Raw genomic sequence first — 23183 nt, 5'->3', positions numbered from 1 at the left:
ACAAGAGAAAAAAGAAATGCTACAGCTGGGAAACTTTCTGAGGCAGATTTGATGACCCAGCCCCCTTCTCTGTCCTGAGAAGGAGCTGTTCTCTGTTCTCCCTTGGGAGTTTATTTTTGGCTTGCTTCCCTTGCTGTCTTCATTGCATACAGTATGAGAGTAACTTCATTTTAAGGGGATTTAATCAATAATTAAACTCTAAAGATGAATAAACATATTTGGAAATGAGTGTTAGACATTTTGTAATATGTTTAATACCCCTATGAATAGGGAGAAATACTTTTGATATGTGTGGAAGTACTTTGCTCTCTTAATGTATAATCAGCGATAATTATTCATCAATCTCCAGGAATTGCTTTTCACTTGGCACCTCTGAGCCAGATCAGTGTAGTATAATTAATGTTTATGATACAAATTTTATATCCTTATAGGACTTCCAAATTAAGGAGGGATTAAACCGTTTGGTATCTTTTTTTTTTTTTTTTTTCCGGTTTTTGGCTGGGCTGGATTTGAACCTGCCACCTCTGGTATATGGGGCCAGTGCCCTACTCCTTGAGCCACAGGCACCGCCTGTTTGGTATCTTTTAATGATGAAAATAACCTTATTGAATTTTAATTCTTTGAAAGCTGATAATTTTAGCTACGGTTCAGAATATTTGATTTCTGTTAATAACCTCTAATTGTGCTATATGATTATATATATATGCACATATATAAGACTGAGGTCTTTGAGTGGTATATTTGAATAGAACATACTTTTTTTAAATATTTCTTTTTATTTCATAAGTATAAAGTAGAAAAGTAGGATATAAAACAACATATATGGGTTGCTAGCAGGGGTATATATACAGAATGTATATTAGACATTAAAAAATAGGAAAGGTGTAAATAACTTATAATAATAACCTCTGGGATGGTAGGATTGTAGACATTATTTTATTAGGCTTTTCTGTACTTTCTGGTTTTTCTCAGATGAAGGTATATTATTTTTATAGGATGAAAATATTAAGAATAATAGATTCTTTCATGTTCAGGGAGCTAACTCTGTAATACTGTGTTTTGTTTTAAATTCTTATCTATTAAGAATATGCATGCCTTTATGGGTGAATTTGTATTTAGTGTGAAAGTTTGCTGTTTTGGAGGGATGTATTTATTGCTACAACTTATAAGTAATTCCATGTGATTGGGGGCTCTTTGTCTGATGAAGTTTATAGTTAAAAGAGTCTTAGAAATCCTTCCTTTTTCTGGGTAGAAACCTTAGCAAGGCTGTCACCTGTCATCACTCTGCCCCTTTCCTTCACTCTTTTGTGTCACATCATGACCATAAACGTGTATGTAATCTTGGGAAATGTTTATTTCATATGAAATTAAAGCTGTATGTGAGTACATATTGTTTTAATCATTAATTAAATATGTGTTACTGAAATTTTGAATATGGTCATGGTTTAAAAATATGCTGTTTTGTGGTGAATGCACTAGAAAACAATCTGGCAAGTTATAAATTACTTGTAGAAAATTATTATATGTTAATTTATTTGTAAGAATGACAACAGTTTGTATTTAATGAGTAAGTACTTACGGGTTCTTTTTAGCTTCCAGGTTTTTGTTTAAGTTGTACATAAATTATTTTTTCAGTAAATTAATGATCTCGTCTAAGATTCTGAAATTAATAATTTCCTTTTTTTTTTAGTAAGATAAATTTTCTCAAACATTTAGGTACCTGTTTATAATGTTCTGTTGGCTGAAGTCCTATTTAGAAAGGATAAATGAAAAGCCAAGTCCAAGACTTATAAACGTTGTTTTTAGAATTCGAAGAAGGATCTTGGAATTCATCTTGTTAGATTATTGTGAATTATTCTTTTCCTCTGAATTTTATTAATTTGATTTAATACCTACTTTCTCTATCTTGATTTCATTTCACTATATCTGTGAAGTGTTGATTGCTGGTACTTTTTGTTTCTTTCTTCTTTTTTTTTTTGAGACAGTCTCACTTTTGTTGCCCTTGATAGAGTGTTGTGGAGTCACAGCGCACAGCAACCTCAGCCTATTGTCTCAGCCTCCCAAGTAGCTGGGACTACAGGCCACAACACCCAGCTATTTTTAGAGATGAGGTCTCACTCTTGCTCAGGCTGGTCTTGAACCTGTGAGCGTAGACGGTCCACCTGCCTCTTCCTCCCAAAGTGCTTGGATTACAGGCGTGAGCCACCTCTCAGGACTTGATTGCTGGTACTTAAATCATAATCACCATTCTAAAAGAAAGCCATTTTTATTTATTTATTTTAATAATTTATTAATTTTTTTTTTTTTAGACAAAGTCTCATTTTGTCTCCCTCAGTAGAATGCTGTAGCATCACAGCTCATAGCAACTTTAAACTCTTGGGCTTGAGCAATTCTCTTGTCTCAGCTTCCCAAAGTAGCTTGGGACTACAGGCATCCCCCACAACGTCAGGCTATTTTTAGAGATGGGAGTCTTGCTCTGGCTCTGGCTGGTCTTGAACTCCTGAGTTCAGACAGTCCAACTGCCTTGGGCTCCCAGAGTGCTAGGATCACATGTGTGAATCACCGTGCTCAGCCTTGGAACATTTTTATATTAAAACAAATATACATTTTGAAGTAAGATTACAAAATATGTGTATAAGCTAAACTAGGAACATTCAGAGAACTTTTGTCATTATAGAAGACATATTTCTTCAATATCCCCAGATTTCCCAAAAAATTTTCATTTACTTACTAGAGTGGAGAAGTCTGGGAAACTAATGTATGTGAGGTAGTATGCCTTCCATAAATATTAGCTCTACAGTGATGTTTATTTTAATTAAGATTAGAGACAAATAGGAATTTATTTCTTTCTTTTCAAGTTAATGGAAAATTTCAGATGTACATAATATCAGACACACAGTATATTGGTCGCCCACAGAACGATCACTGTCACCTTCAACAAATATCTCATACCAATCTTTAGGAATTTAGTTTTGTGTATATTTGCTAAGATTTGCCAAGATAAGCATCTGTAAGGTCAAGGTACTGACATCAGAAGCATTTCTGAACAAAGATGTTGCAGTTGGTGGGTGGGTATGACTCTGTTCAGCTGTTGTATAAGCTTGCATAAATAGTATCATCTTGACTTTAATCTTTCGGTTGTTCAGAGGTACTGTGCATATTTTTGTTTAATTCTGGAAATGTGTCAACATTATGTGTATCCTTTCTCCATCCTTGGTACCTTTAATCTAAGTAGTCTGTGAATAAAATCAGTGAGTTGATAGTGGGAGCCTGCTAGAAACAATGGGAAGGAGTATCTTCATTTTTGACTTTAAAAACTTTGGGTATTACCTGGTTAATATTTGGAGACTGAAAAAACTGTTTCACTTTTCATCCTTTTGGAAATGGGTTTTTACATACATTAGAACATAAAGTCAGACAGACCTGGGTTCAGATCTTAGCTGGCTTTAGGTAATGACTTAACTCTCACCAAATCTGTCTTTTCAAGTGTAAAATGATGATATGGAATGTTGTGTGAATTAAATGAAATAATACGTTTAATGCTTATTATTTTAAGATATCATTTGAATTTGATGGTTAAGCAGGAGTGTGTCCTGAGTTTAAGTCTAAAGTAGGTCTGTATAACTGCAGTTGAGAATGTGTAGAAAGGAGAGTTAATCTTTATTTTGTCATTTCTAATTTTCTGACTAGTAGTTGTAAGATCTAAAGATATAATGGAGTATTTAAAGATAAGAAGTGTTCCTCATGTTTGAACAAATGTATTGAAACAAGATATTGAAAAAATGATGCTTCACAATTATTTCTTATCAAATAATTACAGCAAACTCTGGCCTGTTCTATTCTAACTGCACTATTGAGTGAATTTTCAAGTTCAAGTAAAACTAGCAACATTGGATTGAGTATGGAATTCCATGGTAACTGCAAAAGAGTTTTCCAGGTATCGATATTTTTGTTCTTGTGTTTTAATGGTTAGATCATTCACTCTTTACTAATCTGTTCTTATTTTAGGTAGTTGAAAGACAGCCTGTACTTGAGGATATGTTTTGTGTTTTCAAAGGATATAGTAAAATGATAGGTTTGGTGAAGATAGTTGATGGTTTAAAATTACTTTGTTTAATTCTGATCTTTAGGCAAAACAAAAGAGGAATACCACTATAATGATCCTTAGTTTCTTATTTATTTCTTAATTGTGTTTAGAAATAAGTAATTCAATTGATGGAATTCTGTTGGCCATAAAAATAGGACTGGAAAAATGCCAAAGAGGGACATGTATTTATATTTAAAATGTTATTGCAGATGGTGTGGGCTCTTTGTCTCGTCTGTATTGTTTGGCTCTGGAGTGAAGTTATGTGAAGGCATTGGCTTAAATCCTAGGGCTCTGCACTATAGCAACTGACTCCTCCAGCTCCACAGTAGTTGTCAAAGATTCTTTTATATAGAGTAGCATTTATATTACAGTAAATGTGGTCAAATTGATACCACTTGAAAGCCTGCTCTGATGTAAATTATTAGTAGAAGCCTACAAATGGAAAATGTTCTTAAAGAAATGGTGTTTTCCACTGGAAATTTTAAGGTTTTTGTTGATTTTATCTTATGGTTCTAAAAGGGAATACATTTTGGGTAAGTTTTCCATAAAAAAAAGGCTTGTGTTTGTTTTGAGTATAGGAAGAAGACCTTCGCCAGATCTTCATGTTAACTGTTGAAGTGCTGCAGGAGTTTAGCAGGCGGGAAAACCTGAATGCTCAGATGTCTTCAGTATTTCAGCGGTACCTTGCACTCGCCAATCAAGTCTTGAGCTGGAATTTTCTTCCTCCAAATTATATCCTTTTAATAAATGAATATTTGTGGTAATTTTCATAGATGACATAATTATGGCTCAAAGTCTTTTTATCTCACAGGTTTTGTAAAACATTGAAAGAAAATAAGAATTTCTTCAAAAGGTAATAGAATTTAATTTATTTTATGATGTCACAAAGTGAGAAGAGTTCAGATTCCATTTACTGCATTGTGAAAGAAGGTTGAATTATGTGGAACTATTTGATGGATAATGGAGCCACTGCTAACTTAGAAATAGCAATATTCTGTGAGAAAGAAAAAAGGGGAAAGTGCATTTTTATTGAGAAACTGAATTATTTTCTCCTTAGACATGTAATACATTGAACTTTTGGACTGACATTTCTTAAAGCTAGTTTGGAGTGTTCTAATTTAATCTTGATGGTTGGTAACATTGTTCAGATGTAAATAATAAGTTATATGTTTATTCTTCAAAAGCTTTTTACCAGTATAAAGAGATGAAAATTTCATTTTTAGAAAAATATTAATTAGTAATACAAAGTAAATTTGAATAGGTTATATTATAGATACATGTATCTGCTTTTTAATCAGTTACTGAAGTGGAGAGATTTGTATTTTAGAAAGCAGTTTCTTTAAGTTTATGATTTACTATTCTAGAGCATCAGTTGCCTGTTAACAGATTTAAATCGAAGATATATTGTGGCTCCCCATTTGTTGTATAGTTAACTCAGGCAGACCTTTATTCAAGACTCACCTGATCTTTGACAAAGATCCCTGAGTCTCAGTTTTTCCAAATCCATAATGGGAATATGGATTATTGTGTGAATTAAATGAAACAATACCTTTAAAACACCTAGAAGTGAGCTTCTGTTTACTTAGCTCTTAATAGCCTCTTTGAGTAAAATAGTTCATCATATAGCTAATCATCTGTCTTATATTCTTTCTTGATCTACTAGACTCCTTAATGTTGTAGGAAAAGTAATGTAACCTCTTCTAGATGTCTTTAATCTGGGGACTCTACTTTTCATTTAGGAGAAAAAGACTAAATGATAAGCAAACAGGAAATACGTACTGAGTCACATCAGATGTTTAGGGTAGGATACATCTTTATTCCAGTAGAACCAAGGACTACTGTTATATATTCACATTCATAGATATTACTAATTGTTTGTGGCTGGTAAAATTATGGGCTTTTAATAAGGGGTGTGGTGGATTGTAGGTAGTAGCTTTTCCTTGTATTTTCAATTTGCTGTGCCCATGTAGTAGAAGATTAACTGTAAGAGGATATATAGGATAAAGTGAGTCTGACTCCTAAAATCATGTGTTCTTTAGTTTTCTTTCCCAAGGGTAGTCACAGTTGCTGCTTTATGGGATAAAGCTATAATGAGGTTAAACTCTGTTTCCTTTTATTCCTATCCTGTAATCATTTTTTCCTAATAACCACTTTTATATTTTCTTTCTTTCTTTTTTTTTGAGACAATGGCATTTTGTTGCCCTCGGTAGAGTGCTATGGCATCACAGCTCACAGCAACCTCAAACTCTTGGGCTTAAGTGATTATCTCGCTCCAGCCTCCCAAGTAACTGGAACTATAGGCGCCTGCCACAATGCCTGGCTATTTTTAAAGATGGAGTCTTGCTCTGACTCGGGCTGGTCTCGGACTTGTGAGCTCAGGCAGTCCATCCACCTTGGCCTCCCAGAGTGTTAGGATTACAGGTGTGAGCCACTGTATCTGGCCGTCACTTTTATATTTTCAATATATTAGCTTACTTCTTTTTGGTTGCAAAGGGGTACATGTTTTCTAAGGCTTACTTTTTAAAAATATCCCCTTAGGATTGTTGCAATATTAGTTTCGTTCCAGTTTTTTGTTATTTTTGTTTTATTTTGTAAGGCAGACTTTATTCAAGGGGGCTGATGGTAATAGGGATAGGGACCGCTGAAATGGGATCTTGTAGTGAGGGAGATTGGACTCAACTGGCGGTTCCAGTTTTTTTAGTTAAAAAAAGTTGAAAAATCTTGAGACAGATTTTAAAAGTATCAGTCCATATGGAGCAATCAAAACATTAATTACATATGTAGGGAAAATCAACAAAAGTTACACTGAATATGTTATAGCTAATTTAAAAGTGTCTGTTTGAGGGGAAAATACTGTTGGTGGAGAGTGACTATTTCATAAGAGAAACAGTTCTCTGGGAGTTTGGAAACAAAGTTTGCCTTAAAAGATACACACACATAAAATATTTTATAAAGTACTTAGATAAAGCTTTGGAAACCTGTCATCGGAAAATGATAAGTACTACTATGGTGTTGCCAAAGAAGAGAATTCCTTGTTTGACTTGAACATATACTTCTTCATGGCTTAAAAGTGAGTTCTTTTGTGACCTTAGATATTCATATAGTACTATAGCTAAATATTTCTTCTTTGAGTGCATTAGCTTTAAGTGTAAGAGAAAGAATTTGACAGTGGGATTAAACAAAGTTACAGTTTTGCACAATTTCAAAGAACTCAGTTCTCACTAAATTCTAATTTTGACAATTACCTGAATATCTAACATTCAATCAGTAGGGAAAGAATTGAGTAATGATTCAGTTTTGTACTGTGGAGAGGATCTATTAATCAAATTTAACTTAGTTAAAAACGTGTCAAGTTGATGGCTTCTTAAAAGATGATTTATCTTTAGGATAGATGAATAGTAAGACCACATACAATTTTTTTAAAAGGCCACATAAAATGTGTTCATATATTTTGTGTCAAATACATTTGATCATTTAGAAGGGTATCATGTTACGCTGCGCACCCATAGCATAGTGTTTGTGACGCCCAGCCACATACACTGAGGCAGGTTTGAACCTGGCCTGGGCCAGCTAAACAATGACAACTACAACAAAAAGTAGCTGAGTGTTGTGGTGGGTACCTGTAGTCCTAGCTATGTGGGAGGCTGAGGCAAGAGAATCACTTAAGCCCAAGAGTTTGTGGTTGCTGTGAGCTGAGACACCACGGCACTGTACTGAGGGCAACATAGTGAGACTCTGTCTCAAAAAAAAAAAAAAAATTTAGACCAACTGCAACCAAAAAATAGCTGGGCGTTGTGGCAGGCGCCTGTAGTCCCAGCTACTTGGGAGGCTGAGGCAAGAGAATCGCTTAAGCCCAGGAGTTGGAGGTTGCTGTGAGCTGTGTGAGGCCACGGCACTCTACTGAGGGCCATAAAATGAGACTCTGTCTCTACCAAAAAAAAAAAAAAAATAGAATGGAATCATGTTAATCAGGTTGTATTAACTTAGTTTAATACAATAATAATCCTCACTCATAATTTTTCATAATTGCTTTCTTTTTTGTATCTTTTTTTTTTTTTTTGCAGTTTTTGGCTGGGGCCTGTGTTTGAACCCGCCACCTCCAGCATATGGGGCCAGTGCCCTACCCCTTTGAGCCACAGGCGCCGCCCTCCTTTTTGTATCTTTTTAATTTTATTTATTTATTTATTTATTTATTGTTGGGGATTCATTGAGGGTACAATAAGCCAGGTTATATATCTTTTTGTTTTAACATGTTTTCAGGCATGAAGATATCCTGAAACACTAGCTCAGAGAACTTTCATATGCCCTTTGCTAAGATTCACTAGTTGTTAACATTTTTCCCATTTATATTCTTGCTTCTTAAAAGATTATTTATCTTTAGGATAGATGAATAATGAGACCACATAAAATTAAAAAAAGACCAATGAAATATGTTTATATATTTTGTATCAAATATACTTGATCATTTAGAATGGTATCGTGTTAATTAGGTTGTGTTAAACTATCCATAACAATTTTAACATTTTTCCCATTTATATTCTATACCCCCACAGGTTTGTACAAGTACACACATATGTATGTGTATTTATATATGTGTATACATATATTTAGACTTTTTTGGGGAGGAATCCTTTGGTAATAGTTGTAGACATTATAACCCTTTACCTCTGAATACTTCATTGTATATTTTCCTAAGATCAAGATTTTGATCACTGTAGTATGATTTTGATACTCAGGAAATTTTACATTGGCTGGGAGCAGTGGCTAATCCCTGTACTCATAGTACTCTGGAAGGCTGAGGTGGGTGGATTGCCTGAACTTCAGAGTTTCAGACTAGCTTGAGCAAGAATGAGACCCCATCTCTACTAAAAACAGAAATAATAGCCAGGCGTTGTGGTGCACACTTGTAGTCCCAGCTACATGGGAAGCTGAGGCAAGAGGATTGCTCAAGCCCAAGAGTTTGAGATTGTTGTGAGCTATGATGCCACAGCACTCTACCCAGGGAAAATAGAGTAAGATTCTGTCAAAAAAAAAAGAAAAGAAAGAAAAGAAATTTAACATTGTTACAATATTAACATCTGTTATATAATCAATCCATCTTCCAAAAAAAAAAAATTTTTTTTTTTTTTTTTTTTTTTGAGACTGAGTTTCACTTTGTCACCCTTGGTAGAGTGCTATAGCAGCATAGCTCACAGTAACCTCTAACTCTTAGGCTCAAGTGATTTTCTTGCCTCAGCCTCCTGAGTAGCTGGGACTATAGGCGCCTGCCACAATACCCAGCTATTTTTAGAGATGGGGTCTCTACTCTTGCTCAGGCTGATCTCGAACCTGAGAGCTCAGGACAATTCACCTGTCTTAGCCTCCCAGAGTGCTAATATTACAGGTGTGAGCCACCACGCCCAGCCCCCATCTTCAAATATATATATTTTAGAGATAGTCTCATTTTGTTGCTCTTGGTAGAGCGCTGTGGCGTCACAGCTCACAGCAACCTCCAGCTCTTGGGCTTAGGCGATTCTCTTGCCTCAGCCTCCCAAGTAACTGGGACTACAGGTGCCCGCCACAATGCCCGGCAATTTTTTTTGTTGTTGCATTTTGGCTGGGGCTAGGTTTGAACCCACCACCTTCGGTATATGGGGCTGGCGCCCTATTCACTGAGCCACAGGTGCTGCTCCCCCCCCATCTTCAAATTTTGTCATTTGTCTCAATAATGTCCTTAGTAATCACCCCTTCTCCCAAATCCCAGAACTAATACATTGTATTTAGTTATCACATCATGTAAATCTTCTTGGATCTAGAACAGAAAACATAACGAAGAAAAAATATTATTCATTAAGTGGAAATGAGTCAACATAGAGGTTGTCATCTTCAACAGACAGAGAAGGAAGGTTGGTCTTGTCTCAGAGATGGTAGAAAGGGAAGCAGGAGAATCAGGCACACTTAGTTTAACTTTTATTGGAAAAAATCCACATGTAAGTGGACCACCTATTTCAAACCTGTCTTGTTCAAAGATCAACTGTATAGGTAATTCACTGAGCATTGGCTGTGATAGCTGAAGGGAGTGGAAGTTTGTGCCAATGGAGGGTTATGTTTTGTATTTTAAATTTTGGAGAGATAAACCTATTTATTGCCTGAGGGGAGAGGTCAGGATTTAGGAAAGAAAATACAGTATTATAGTTGAGATAGCGCAGGGCTTAGCTGCAGTTGTGAGGAAGATATGTAGCCCTGTGTTAGTGTGGGATAGTTAAATTTCTTAGCCATCAAATGCTGATTTGATCAGCTTTGCCTAGGTTTGTTCTGAAAACTAGTGGTAAAAATCATCATCTGATGGCATTTTAAAGTATACTCATATGAAGTAATTGTGAAGAAGTATTTTCTTTAATCTTCTCTTTTTTTGAATGATCAGTATTTACACCATGTATTATGTATTGCACCTGTAATCCTAGCACTTTAGGAGGCCAATACTGGAGCATTGCTTGAGGCCAGGAGTTCAAGACCAGCCAGAGCAACATAGCAAGACCCCATATCTGCAAAAAAAATAGAAACATAAGTTAAATATGGTAGTATGGCCTATAGTCCCAGCTACTTGGGAAACTGAGGCAAGAGGATTGCTTGAGCCCCAGGAGTTTAATGTTGCAGTGAGCTATGACCACGTCACTGCACTCCAGCATGGGTGACAGAGTCAAACAGTGTCTCAAAAATATAAAAAGAAAATAGCACTGTCCCTGTAATCATGGCACTTTGGGAGTCTAAGGTGGAAAAGTCTCTTGAGGCCAGGAGTTTGAGACCAGCTTGAGCAAGACCTCATCTCTACAATCAGTCTATTAAGAAAGAAAGAAAGGAAAGAAAGAAAATAGAGCCATGAAGTCCTTAATGCATTATCCCTTCCAGGGAAAATATCCAAAAGAACCAATATGAAGAATTTTTTATTTTGGGCCATTAAGAGGAAAGGGTATGGGCGGCACCTGTGGCTCAGTGAGTAGGGTGCCGGCCCCATATACCAAGGGTAGTGGGTTTGAACCCGGCCCTGCCAAAATACAACAAAAAATAGCCGGGCATTGTGGTGGGCGCCTGTAGTCCCAGCTACACTGGAGGCTGAGGCAAGAGAATCACCTAAGCCCAAGACCTGGGGTTGCTGTGAGCTGTGACGCTACAGCACTCTACTGAGGGCCACAAAGTAAGACTCTGTCTGTACAAAAAAAAAAAAAAAAAGAGGAAAGGGTATTTGGAGGAGCAGTCCCTTCAGTCTTTGGTCATAGTTGATTGTCTATTTCAGCTTACCTATATAATATTTTTATAAGTATTTTGTTTAACTTGAGAGTTCTTATATCTGTTCTGTGTCCCCTGTCCTTCTTGTCCTTTACCTGTGATATGTGCCTGTACTACCTGTTATCACATAGGTGGTGGGAGGGAAGAAATAAACCTGCCTTTCTGATGTTCCACCGCAGCTGGAGCAGAGAAAGGAAGATTTGCTAAATAGTTTGCTACTACTTGAGCTGTGTTATACTTACTACATTATATAGTTTAAATTAGTGCAGCAGCAGGGAGGAATGGATTGAATATCAGAAAAAAGTCTCCTTAATGAGGAAACTTGTTTCTGCACTTTTAAACTTTTTTTTTGGACAGTTTTACTATGTCACCCTCTGTAGAGTGCGTGGTATCACAGTTCACAGCAGCCTCCAACTTTTAGGCTTAAGTGATTCTCTTGCCTCAGCCTCCCAAGTAGCTAGGACTCCAGGCGCCCACCGCAACACCTAGCTATTTTTTGGTTGCACTTGTCATTGTTGTTTAGCTGGCCTGGCTGGGTTTGAACCCACCAGCCTCAGTGTATATAGCTGGTGCCATAACCACTGTGCTATGGGCCCTGAGCCAACACACTTTTAAACTTTGAATTGTTTAGTTAATTTTAGGGCAAAGGCAACTTAGGAGCTGAACTTCATGTCAGTGGCAACATTGTTAGGTGCCCCTCCTCTTTTGGCTTAGTAAGTTATATCATTTACTCAGTTATCAGTTGGGCAAATCAGACTTAAATATTTTATTTTATATATTTATTTATTTTTTGAGACAAAGCCTCAAGTTGTCGCCCTGGGTAGAGTGCCGTAGCGTCATAGCTCATAGCAACCTCCAACTCCTGGGCTCAAGAGATTCTCCTGCCTCTGCCTCCCAAGTAGCTGGGATGACAGGCACCCTTAACAACACCTGGCTATTTTTTTTTGGTTGCAGCCGTCATTGTTGTTTGGCGGGCTGGGCTGGATTTGAACCTGCCAGCTCAGGTGTATGTCGCTGGCGCCTTAGCTGCTTGAGCCACAGGCGCCCAGCCAGACATAAATATTTTAAATATAATATTTCTCACTAGAAAATGATTTGTTTAAAATTAATCTAGATACTTGAAAATTCATACCGTATATTCACTGACTTCTTAATTTCATGAACTAGTTTAGGTTGTTTCAGTTCAGTAAATCATAATGAATTCCACTGTTTATGGGCTGTGGTCTGAAGCTGAGAGTTTAATATTTCATTGTTTGGAAAATGGTATTGATGGGAAGATGGCTGCTCGCCAAATTTATGTTTTTCTGCCATGTAGGTTTGAGTGAGAAGTGAGTCCTCAAAAAAATTACAACTGTATAATGAATTTAAGTTTATTACTATCTAAAATGAATTCTTGAACATCATTCTATGTGTTTTAATTTTGCTAGGAGGATCTTTTTTTTTTTTTTTGGTTAGAAAACTGTTGTTGAGGGAGCATTGTGACCACGTGGTTTTAATCCTTTCATGGATTAAATAAATTTTGCTTTTCTCCTGTGTAGAACTGTACTTCCCATCCAGATAGTTGTTTTTAGCACATTTTGGTCATTGTGTGCACTGGGGTAAATTATCTATGTAAATTTATTACCTTCACACAGTGTTTTATCTTGATAATATACCGGTATCCATAAAGTTTGTGTGCAATTTAAAATAGACTATTTATTTATTTATTTAGGCAAAGTCTTATTTTGTCGCCCTCGGTAGAGTGCTATGGCGTCATAGCTCACAGCAACCTCAAACTCCTAGGCTCAAGTGATTCTCCTGCCTCAGCCTCCCAAGTAGCTGGGACTACAGGAACCTGCCATGATGCCCAGCTATTTTTAGAGATGGGGTCTCGCTGTTGCTCAGGCTGGTTTTGAACTCTTGAGCTCAGGCAGTTCACCCACCTCGGCCTCCCATAGTGCCAGCATTATAGGCGTGAACCATTGCACCTGGTACAAAAATAAACTACTTTTAATTAAACAGGAACTTTGTGGACACTGTATAAAAATCACAAATATACCCTCTGGTAAATAGTTCTTGTGATGCATTCCTATGATTAGTGTTGAAGGTAAGGCCTCACAGCTCCACCTGCATCATATTTTTAAGTTCTTTGAAAGGGAAAAGTATGATTTCGGCTCAGAGCCTATAGCTCAAGCAGCTAGGATGCCAACCACATACACTGGAGTTGCTGGGTTCGAATCCAGCCCAGGCCCGCCAAACATCAATGACAGTTCCAACCAAAAAATAGCCAGGCGTTGTGGCGGGTGCCTGTAGTTCCAGCTACTTGAGAGTCTGAGGCAAGAGAATCGCTTAAGCCCAAGAGTCGGAGGTTGCTGTGAGCTGTGATACTAGAGCATTCTACCCAGGGCGACAGCTTGAGACTCTGTCTCAAAAAAAAAAAAAAGAAAGAGAAGAGAAGTATAATTTATTTATCTTCATATCTGCATTGATGCCTAGGGTTTATAGGTAACCAATATGTTGAATATAGAATAGAGCTTTTAATCACCTGAAAGTTATCTGACCCAGGCACCAAAGCAGTGTCCAATTGTCATCAACACCTAAATGTGTAGAGTTTAACTGAATAAAAGTAATGGGAATGTAGTCTAATTAGGGTAAATATTGCTTGTGGTAGTCTTTTGAATATTTAATTCCTCTATTTTTTGTATTCATATAGGATAGTAAATATTCTTCATTATGTATCAGTTTTGTTTTGCAAGGCAGAATGAATTCAAAATTGTTATATACAGAAGACCATTATTTTTAAAATCTAATTTAATTAAAAAATTTTTTTTTGTAGAGATGGGGTCTCACTGTGTTGCCTAGGCTGGTCTTGAATTCCTGGCCTCCAGTAATCCTCCTGCCTTGGCCTCTCAAAGTGCTGGGGATTACAGATATGAGCAGTGGTGCCTGGCCAAGACCTTTATTAAGATTCTAAAATAAGTTGCTTTTGGAGTAAGTTAACCAAAATGTGTACTTGATGCATTGTCTAATCTCTTTTCATTAAAATATCAGTTATTCTTAATTGATGTTCATGTTCAAAAACATATTTGGCATTGATATCACAATTTTGAAGTACAAGAAAGCACTGTTTTTTTCTTTTTGTAAAAATTGAGATCATTTGTACCATACAAATCACCATTTAAAATGTATAATTGTTTTTTAGTTTATTCAGAGAGTTGTGCAGCCTTCACCACCCTCAATTTTTTAGGGATTTTTTTATCACTCCAAAGAAACTCTGCACCCTTTAATAGTCGCCCCCTGAAAATCCCCATTCCACACCCCCTCCACGACAGCTACTAATCTACTTTATGTCTCTATAGATTTGCCTATTCTGGGTATTTTATGTAAATGGAATCATACAATATGTGGTCTTTTGTGACTTCTTTCATATGGCATAATGTTTTCAAGGTTTGTCCATGTTTGTAGCATTTAGCAATGATTCCTTTTTTTTTTTTTTAGGACACATTAAAATTTGCTTTAATACTTCTTTGGGGAAAAAAAATCACAGTTTTAGTGAATGAATAAGAAACATTTTTACAGTAGCAGTAGGCTATTATTTTTATCTACCATGCCATGAATTCATAGGGGAAGAGGTTCCAGTAGCTCAGGGAGGCACCTTGCCATTGAATGTGACAAAGTGTTGATTGACTTTTGAATTCGTGGGAAATAGGTTCCAGCACCTGTATCACTGTTACTTGGGGTCTATTGGTTATCCTGTGTGTGCTATGCTGTACACCTATTATGCCATGAGCTCATAGGTAATAAATAGGTTCTTGCACCTAAAAACATGGGTCCACTGGTACTCCTGTGTGCTATGTTATATGCTTATTATGCCGTGAATTCGTAGGGAATGGGTTCCAGCAGCTCAGGCTCCTTTCCACTGGTTCTCACAAAGTGGGTTTCTCTGGGTGGAACAGGCTGGCGCTTCAGTTGAACCCAGGTACCTTTATTGTTGGCTTCCTTCTTTTTCTGATTATTTTCCTTCATACATTTCAGGAAGCTATCTCGGCTCTTAGAGTTCTTAACATGCTCAATATGAACATTAATCCTCTTGGCAAGAATCTTGCCCTTAACTTGTTTGTTTACAACAATGCCAGTTTTGCCATGGTAACATTTGTGTGGCATGCCTTTTTGAACAGTACCCATTCCCTTGATGTCTACAATATCACCTTTCTTGTAGATTCACATATATGTGGCCAAAGGAACCAACTCCATGTTTTCTTATAGGCCTAGAGAACATGTATCAGGTGCCTCTCCTATTTCCCTTTGTGTACGTCATTTTGGTGAATTATTGGAAGATGGCGTCGCCGGCCAATGATTCCTTTTTATTACTGAATAATATTCTGTTATGTGAAGATACCACATTTTATTTATCTGTTTATCTGTTGATCAATTGATGGGCTTTTGAGTTTTTCCTACTTTTTGGAAACAATATCTAAAATATAGGCATACCTTCTTTTATTGTGCTTCGTTTTATTGTATTTTTTTTTTTTAACAAATTGAAGGTTTGTGACAATTCTTTGTTAACAAGTCTCTTGGCTCCATTTTTCCAATGGCATATGCTTATTTTGTGTCTCTGTATCAGCATATTTTAGCAATATATTATTAAGGTTCATATACTGTTTATATAGACACAATGTTGTGCTCTTATATACCATTGTATAGTGTAAACATAACTTTTGTATATACTGGGAAACCAAAACCTTTTTGTGATTCACTTTATTGAGTATTCACTTTGTTGCAGTGTTCCGAAAAGGTACTTGCAATATCTCTGAGGTATTCCTATAATGTAGAGTTCCTGCTGTGAACATTCATGTATGAGTTTTTGCATGGATGTATGTTTTCCTTTCTCTTGGGTATATAACTAGGAATGGAATTGATAGGTCATATAGTAACTCTACATTTATCATTTTAAGGAACTGCCAGACTGTTGTCCACGGCAGGTATGCTATTTTACATTAACATTGCAGTGAATGAGGATTCCATTTTATCTATATTCTCAATACTTGTTATCTTTTTGTTTATAGCCATTATAGTGGATGTAAATGATATCTCATTGTGGCTTTGTCGCATTACCTAATGGTAAATGCTTTTGAGCATTTTTTCATGTGATTATTGGCCATTTGTATATCTTCTTTGTAGAAATGTATATTCAGATCCTTTATCTAATTTTTACTTCGCTTGTCTTTTTTAAATTATTGAGATGTAACAATTTTTTGTATTTTCTAGTTAAAAGTCTCTTAACAGATATATGATTTTCAAATATTTTCTGCTATTCTGTGGGTTAATTTGGATGATGTCTAATTTTTTGGGGGGTTGTTTATGCTTTTGATATTATATTTCAGATGACTTTGCCTAACTTAAGTTCACAAAGATTGATCGTTTTTTTCCCTAAGAGTTTCATAGTTTTAACCCTTATATTTAGGCCTGTCATCCATTTTTGAATTAATTTTCGCATATGGTATAAGGTAGGCATCCAGCTTCATTAGTTCATATATGAATATCCTGTTGTTCCAAATCCATTTGTTGGAAAGAATATTTTTTTCCCATTGAATTGTTTTGAGCTTCTTGTGGAAAATTATTTGTGTGTAGATGTCAGGGTTTTTTTTCTGGCTTCTCAGTTCAATCTTTTGGTCTACAAGTTTGTTGTTATGTCAGTACCACACTGTCTTGATTATTGTAGCTGTGTAGTAAATTTTGAAATTAGGAAGTATGTGTTTTTCAACTTTGCACTTCTATTTGAAGATTGTCTGTTTTGTGTCCTTTACATTTCCATGTGAACTGTAGGATCCATTTATCAATTTCTGCAAAAAAGGAAGGTTGGGATTTTGTTGGGATTGTGCCAAATATGTTGATCAATTTGTGGAGGGAGTATTGCTAGGTCAACATCCATTTATTAACATTTTTAATTTCTTTCAGTGAATTTTTTTTTATTTTCTCTATAAATCATGTCATTTACAAACCAATAGTTTTTTGAAAGAATTGTTCTATGTAGGTTTCCTGTACAAAAAGGTGATTTATGAAGTTCCAGCTGTCTGGATGTGGGTGATGCAGGGTTCATAGCTTCTGGGAGTTGATAAATGTTAAAATCACTCTGTGGCCCAGTGAGCTAATTGTGCTGCCAATTTCCCCCCTATCTTCACTCTTTTGAAAGAGACTGTCTGCTTCCTTCTCATTCTGTCTTAGATGACTTTTGTGCAGAGAAAGTATCCTAATCCTTTGCTGTGCCATCATACCAATTTGAGCATGGATGCTAAAATCCTGAATGATCTTATCTCTAATTCTCTCTCACAACTCAGCTCTGTGCTCTTTCTGCTGGAGCTTCACTCACAGGCCTGAGTTCCCTCTGCCCTGGTGCTTTTTTTTTTGAGACAGAGTCTCAAGCTGTCGCCCTGGGTAGGGTGTTGTGGTGTCACAGCTCACAGCAACCTCCAATTTTTGGGCTTAAGCGATTCTCTTACCTCAGCTTCCCAAGCAGCCTGGACTACAGGGCCTGCCACAACACCTGGCTATTTTTTGGTCATAGTTGTCATTGTTGTTTGGCAGGCCTGGGCTGGATTCAAACCTGCCAGCTTGGGTTTATGTGGCTGGTGCCCTACTGCTGAGCTACAGGTGCGGAGCCTGCCCTGGTGCTTTTGTACATGCTGTTTCTCTGCCTGGATCCTCAGTCTTTGCCTAGTCACCACCTTTTGTGCTTCATCTGTGTATACCTAAGCTAAATTAGGTTAGATTTTTGGTATTGTGGCTCTCCAGATGCATGTTATATATGCTTTCTTCTTATTTGGCTCACTTCTCCATTGTAATTTTTCATTCTTTAGATTATTTAAGTATAGTTGACATTCTATGTCCGAGGGTTCCACATCCTCAGATTCAACCAACTGTGGTTCACAAATATTCAGAATAAACAAAAATAACACAACAGTAAAAATAATGCCTATTAAAAATACTATTTACATAGCATTGACATTGTGTTAGAGATTATAAGTAATCTAGAAGTGATTTAAAGTATACAGGAGTATGTGTGTAGGTTTTATGCAAATACTGTTGTTTTATATCAGGGACTTGAACATCTGTGGAATTTGGTATCCAAGGGAGGTCCTGGAACCTGAGGAATGACAGTAACGTTTGTTTACCTCCCCATGAAGCATGGGCCATGCTTTTTTGCTCACTGGATCATTAGCATCTAGCACAGACAATGTTCAAAAAGTATTTATTAAGTATTTATTATTTAATTATTGAAGGAAGCTAATTCAGAAGTATTAGCTCAGTTCTTGGATGTTTGTTTACTGCTGATACAGTTAAGCTAGTAGTTCACCTGGTGTCCATAAATGCTTAAGGGTTTTGGCAATGCTAATTATAAATGACAATATCATTTTGTAATAAGAATGTTTGGCAGGTATGTGTGGTATGTTGGCTTCAGTAATACTTCTTTTTTTAGTTTGGTTACACTGTCTTTTATTGGTATTCTATTTTTGTGGATCTGATTTGGTTTTGGTAAACTTTTTTTAACTTAATCTCTTGGGGAAAGCTAACTGGATCATAAAGTAGTAACAGGATATAGAAGTTTTCACCTACATTGGATTTCCAATAAAGCCAACCTTACTGTTTGGAGGCAAGGCTTGGGAAAAGGTGAGGCCAGTTTTTCTGTATTTCAAAGGATCTGTGGTTGCTTGTACTGAGTGCTAGCTATATAGGACTGGGCTCATTGGTTCTGTGCAGTGCCAGAAAGAGAAATAGCAGTTTTTATTGTTAGCAAGAAATAATTTAAGAAAAAAAAAATGAGGCTTCTTCTTGCTCCTGAAACTGTTTTACTAATGAACTGGGATAATAAAGAACATGAGAAAATGGAGAGATTAAGTATTTATTACTTTTGTAAAATGTCAGCTGTTGCTATAAGACTGTTCTATGTTGTAAAATACAAGAAAAGGCATTGGAAGTTTTCAGACTGTCCATATTTGCTTGATGATAATGTGTAACTACTGTATGACTCCTTTACTTATCTCTTTTCCCCACTGTCAGTCATCATTACAAATTGATACCCTAATTCAGTGGTTCTCAACCTTCCTAATGCCGCGGCCCTTTAATACAGTTCTTGTGGGTCGCGACCCAGGTTGAGAACCTCTGCCCTAACTGAAAGTGTTAGTAGATAAGCAAGAACTTATTTGCATATTTAAGTGTGTTTCCAAAGATAACTCACTCCCCTCACCCCATGTTATGTGCTTACTGAAAGTACTGTTTATTGTACGAGAACTTGAGACAGAAGACTCAGTAGGATTATCCAGTGACAATAGCAGGGTACAATTAAGCTCTGTCCTTCTAGCTCTTAGCCTAGTGTGCATGTGTCTCTGGTCATGTAGTTGTAGAATAGGGCAGGTGGTACATTATATATTCCTGATTCAGAAGTTGATGAGCTTTCCTAAGCAGACTATTTTAGAGCTATGTAAGATTGTTGTGAGAGAGAGAGCAGGGAATGGAGAGTGAATTCATCACTGTTAGTGGTGCAGTTGAATTAACATGTGTTGAATTGAATGTTAGTGGTGCAGTTGAATTTGCTGTAACTGACTTTCCAGGGCAGGCGTCCTCAAACTTTTTAAACAGGGGGCCAATTGACTGTCCCCCAGACAGTTGGAGGGCTGGACTATAGTTAAAAAAAAAAAACTATGACCAAATTCCTATGCACACTGCACATATCTTATTTTGAAGTAAAAAAACAAAATGGGAACAAATACAATCACACTGCTTCATGTGGCCCACGGGCCGCAGTTTGAGGATGCCTATTCCAGGGGATTATGATAGTGTTGAGCTTAGAAGACTTGTTTGGGTTTTAGCACTTCAGAATTGTATCTCTTCCTGGAACCCTTGCTAAGAGGAAGGTTGAGTTTGATACAGTGACAGAAATATTAACTCTTTAATTTGATGAAAACATGGGAAGGTAAAGGAAGATTAGATGTGGATGACAAATTTTTTTTATTTTTTTTTGAGACAGTTTCACTATGTTGCCCTCCGTAGAGTGCTGTGGCGTCACAGTTCACAGCAACCTCCAACTCTTAGGCTTAAGCGATTCTCTTGCCTCAGCCTCCCAAGTAGCGGGGACTACAGGTGCCCACTACAATGCCCAGTGACTTTTTGTTGCAGTTGTCATTGTTTAGTTGGCCTGGGCCAGGTTTGTACCCACTGGCCTTGGTGTGTGTGGCTGGTGCTGTAACCACTGTGCTACTGAGCCAATGTTTTTTTCTTTTTTTTTTTTTTTAGAGGCAGGGTCTTGTTCTGTTACATATGCTGGAGTACAGTGGCATAGTCATAGCTCACTGTAGCCTTGAACTCCTAGGTTCAAGTGATCTTGCTTCCTCAGCCTCCTGAATAGTTGGGACTATATAGGTTCAAGCCACCACACCTGGCTTTTTTTTTTTTTTTTTTGGGTAGAAACGGGGTCTTGCTATGTTGCTGAGGCTGGTTACGAACTCCTGGCCTCAAATGATTCTTCTCCCTTGGTCCCCCAAAATGCTGGGATTACAGCTGTGCATGCACCACCACTCCTAGGTGACAATTTTTTAAGAAAGATTAATGATTATTAAAAAACCAAAAGCAGCTCTATTTGCCTTTTTTTTTTTTTAGAGACAGAGTCTCACTTGTATTGCCCTTGCTAGCATGCTGTGGCGTCACAGCTCACAGCAACCTCCAACTCCTGGGCTTAGGCATTTCTCTAGCCTCAGCCGCCCGAGTAGCTGGGACTACACGTGTCTGCCAGAACGCCTGACTATTTTTTTTTTTGTTGTTGTTGCATTTTGGCTGGGGCTGGGTTCAAACCTGCCACCCTTGGTATATGGGGCCGGTGCCCTACCCACTGACCCACAGGCGCCATCCTCTATTTGCTTTTCTTGTTATAGAATTGTGTTTTATTTGGTTATAGATGAATCATTTTCACACACACAAAAATTACACAAATTCAAATAGTTTATTTTAGAAAAAAATATAAAGTCATAGCCCAAGAAAATGATTGAATTCTTCTCTTTTATGAACTTTGGTAAAAATGATACCTGCTTAACCAGTGCTATGATTTCTATATCTCATAAAATCTGACAAGCACGTAATACATGTAATAAAAGATTGCGTAGTAAATAATTAGTTCCTTGTCAGACTGCTCTTTTACTGGTGACATAGTTACTTAAGAAAGATAAAGCAATGTTATTTCCAGATAGTATAATGTATTAAACTAGTGGCTATAGACCAAACACTTTAAACTTTTTAAATGGAAACTATTATTTTACTAAAATTATTTTTAAGTGGAACTATTGTATTACTTGACCTTTAAATCATTGTTAAAATAATGTTTTGAGCGGTGCCTGTGTCTTAAAGGAGCAGGGCACTGGCCCCATATATTGGAGGTGCCCTGCCCCCCCACCCCAAAATATATATATAATAATGTTTTGAGAATAGGAATGTTGCATGTCTGAATTCTGGTGGTAGTGGTTTATTTGATTTTTAGAGTATTATTAAGAATTATCAGGGGTAGAAGTGATATGTTTGGATTTCTTATACATACAGACAGAAATAGTTGATTATTTGAGAATACCGATTAAAACTGAATTATCTTAATTCTTTACATTATTTAAAATGTAAATATATGGTCTAAATCTTTATACAGATATTCTCGCATTGTGATATGCTCTATAGTAGTTTTGGTTTTTGGCCAGGGCTAGATTTGAACTCACCACCTCCGGCATATGGGACCGGCCACAGGCACCACTCCTTGAGCCACAGGCACCACCCTATAGTAGTTTTTTTAAAACTGAAAAATAATACATGTTGTACATTGAAAATAACAATATTTCAGGTAATAGTAAACATTATGCAATGAATAGTAAGCTCTCCCATAAAAGCCTGCACAGTCTCCTATTCACAGGCAACAACTTCAGCAGTGTCACAGTACAATACAGTGACAGAAATATTAACTCTAACTGAAATGCACATTTCTTTTTAGAATAGCGTTTTTAAAAATTTGTTCTATTTATTGTTATACTATTCTTTTTGTTATTTTTCTGTTTAACTTTTTATTAAGTGCTTTTGAGGATAAATGTTTTAGTAGAGTGGGATATTATTTGTATGTATAGGGTTGTATCTTATAAAAGTAGTTATGTGTATTTTTATTAACATGTATTATTAGTGGTATTGCCAGACTGGCTGATTAAAAAGAAGGTAGTTAAGTCTACAGTGTTGTTGATTAGCTCTTTAATGGAGAATAAATATACTGTAGCCTTTTCGCGTGGTGTTATTACAGGTGTGCTTTGTTAAAAGAATGCAAACAATATGCTGGGGATAAAAATTCTTTCTAGGTTTGGAGTTAGAAAACAAAACTCACATTGGCTTTTAAAGTAATTACGGGGAAAAGTATTTTCTGATAGGTATTACTATTAAACTCACAAATCTCCCCATGCTGTTGACTAAATGTAAAAAATTCATATCTTAACAATATTCTGGTTATCAACTTTTTAGAGAAATTAGGCCATACAGTTGGGCACCAGGGACACTGTGGTATCCTTAAAAATAGGAGAGGGGAAAACCAAGATTAAAAAAATAAGATTTGAGGATTATTTTGAACCTGATGTTTAGGTGGGTAATTGCAGTAATTCCATTTCATATCTGGAAAAGACTCTCTCTTAAACTCATATTCATTTTCCTTTAAATAAATAATTGATATCCAGAAGTCTTTATGGAGCATGTGCTTTTATAGTTTAAAAAAGGTAAAGGAGAGAATTATACAAGAATCTTTGTTAGGTTTACTTTCTTTTTGTAAGATTTCTTTTTCTTTTTC

General features: G+C 36.5%; 1 protein-coding gene across 1 annotated transcript in view; it reads left to right on the top strand.

Annotated features, from left to right (window-relative positions):
- Positions 1–23183, top strand: part of XPO4 (exportin 4) — a 163709-nt gene that overhangs the window by 80730 nt on the left and 59796 nt on the right. The window contains exons 5-6 of the mRNA XM_053563297.1: positions 3821–3937; positions 4666–4819. Coding sequence (XP_053419272.1) covers positions 3821–3937; positions 4666–4819 — 271 coding nt within the window. The remainder of the gene's footprint in view (positions 1–3820; positions 3938–4665; positions 4820–23183) is intronic.

This window comes from Nycticebus coucang, chromosome 15 (assembly GCF_027406575.1).
Source record: "Nycticebus coucang isolate mNycCou1 chromosome 15, mNycCou1.pri, whole genome shotgun sequence".
NCBI classification, from domain to species: Eukaryota; Metazoa; Chordata; class Mammalia; order Primates; family Lorisidae; genus Nycticebus; species Nycticebus coucang.
This window is presented reverse-complemented; position numbering and strand designations above follow the sequence as displayed.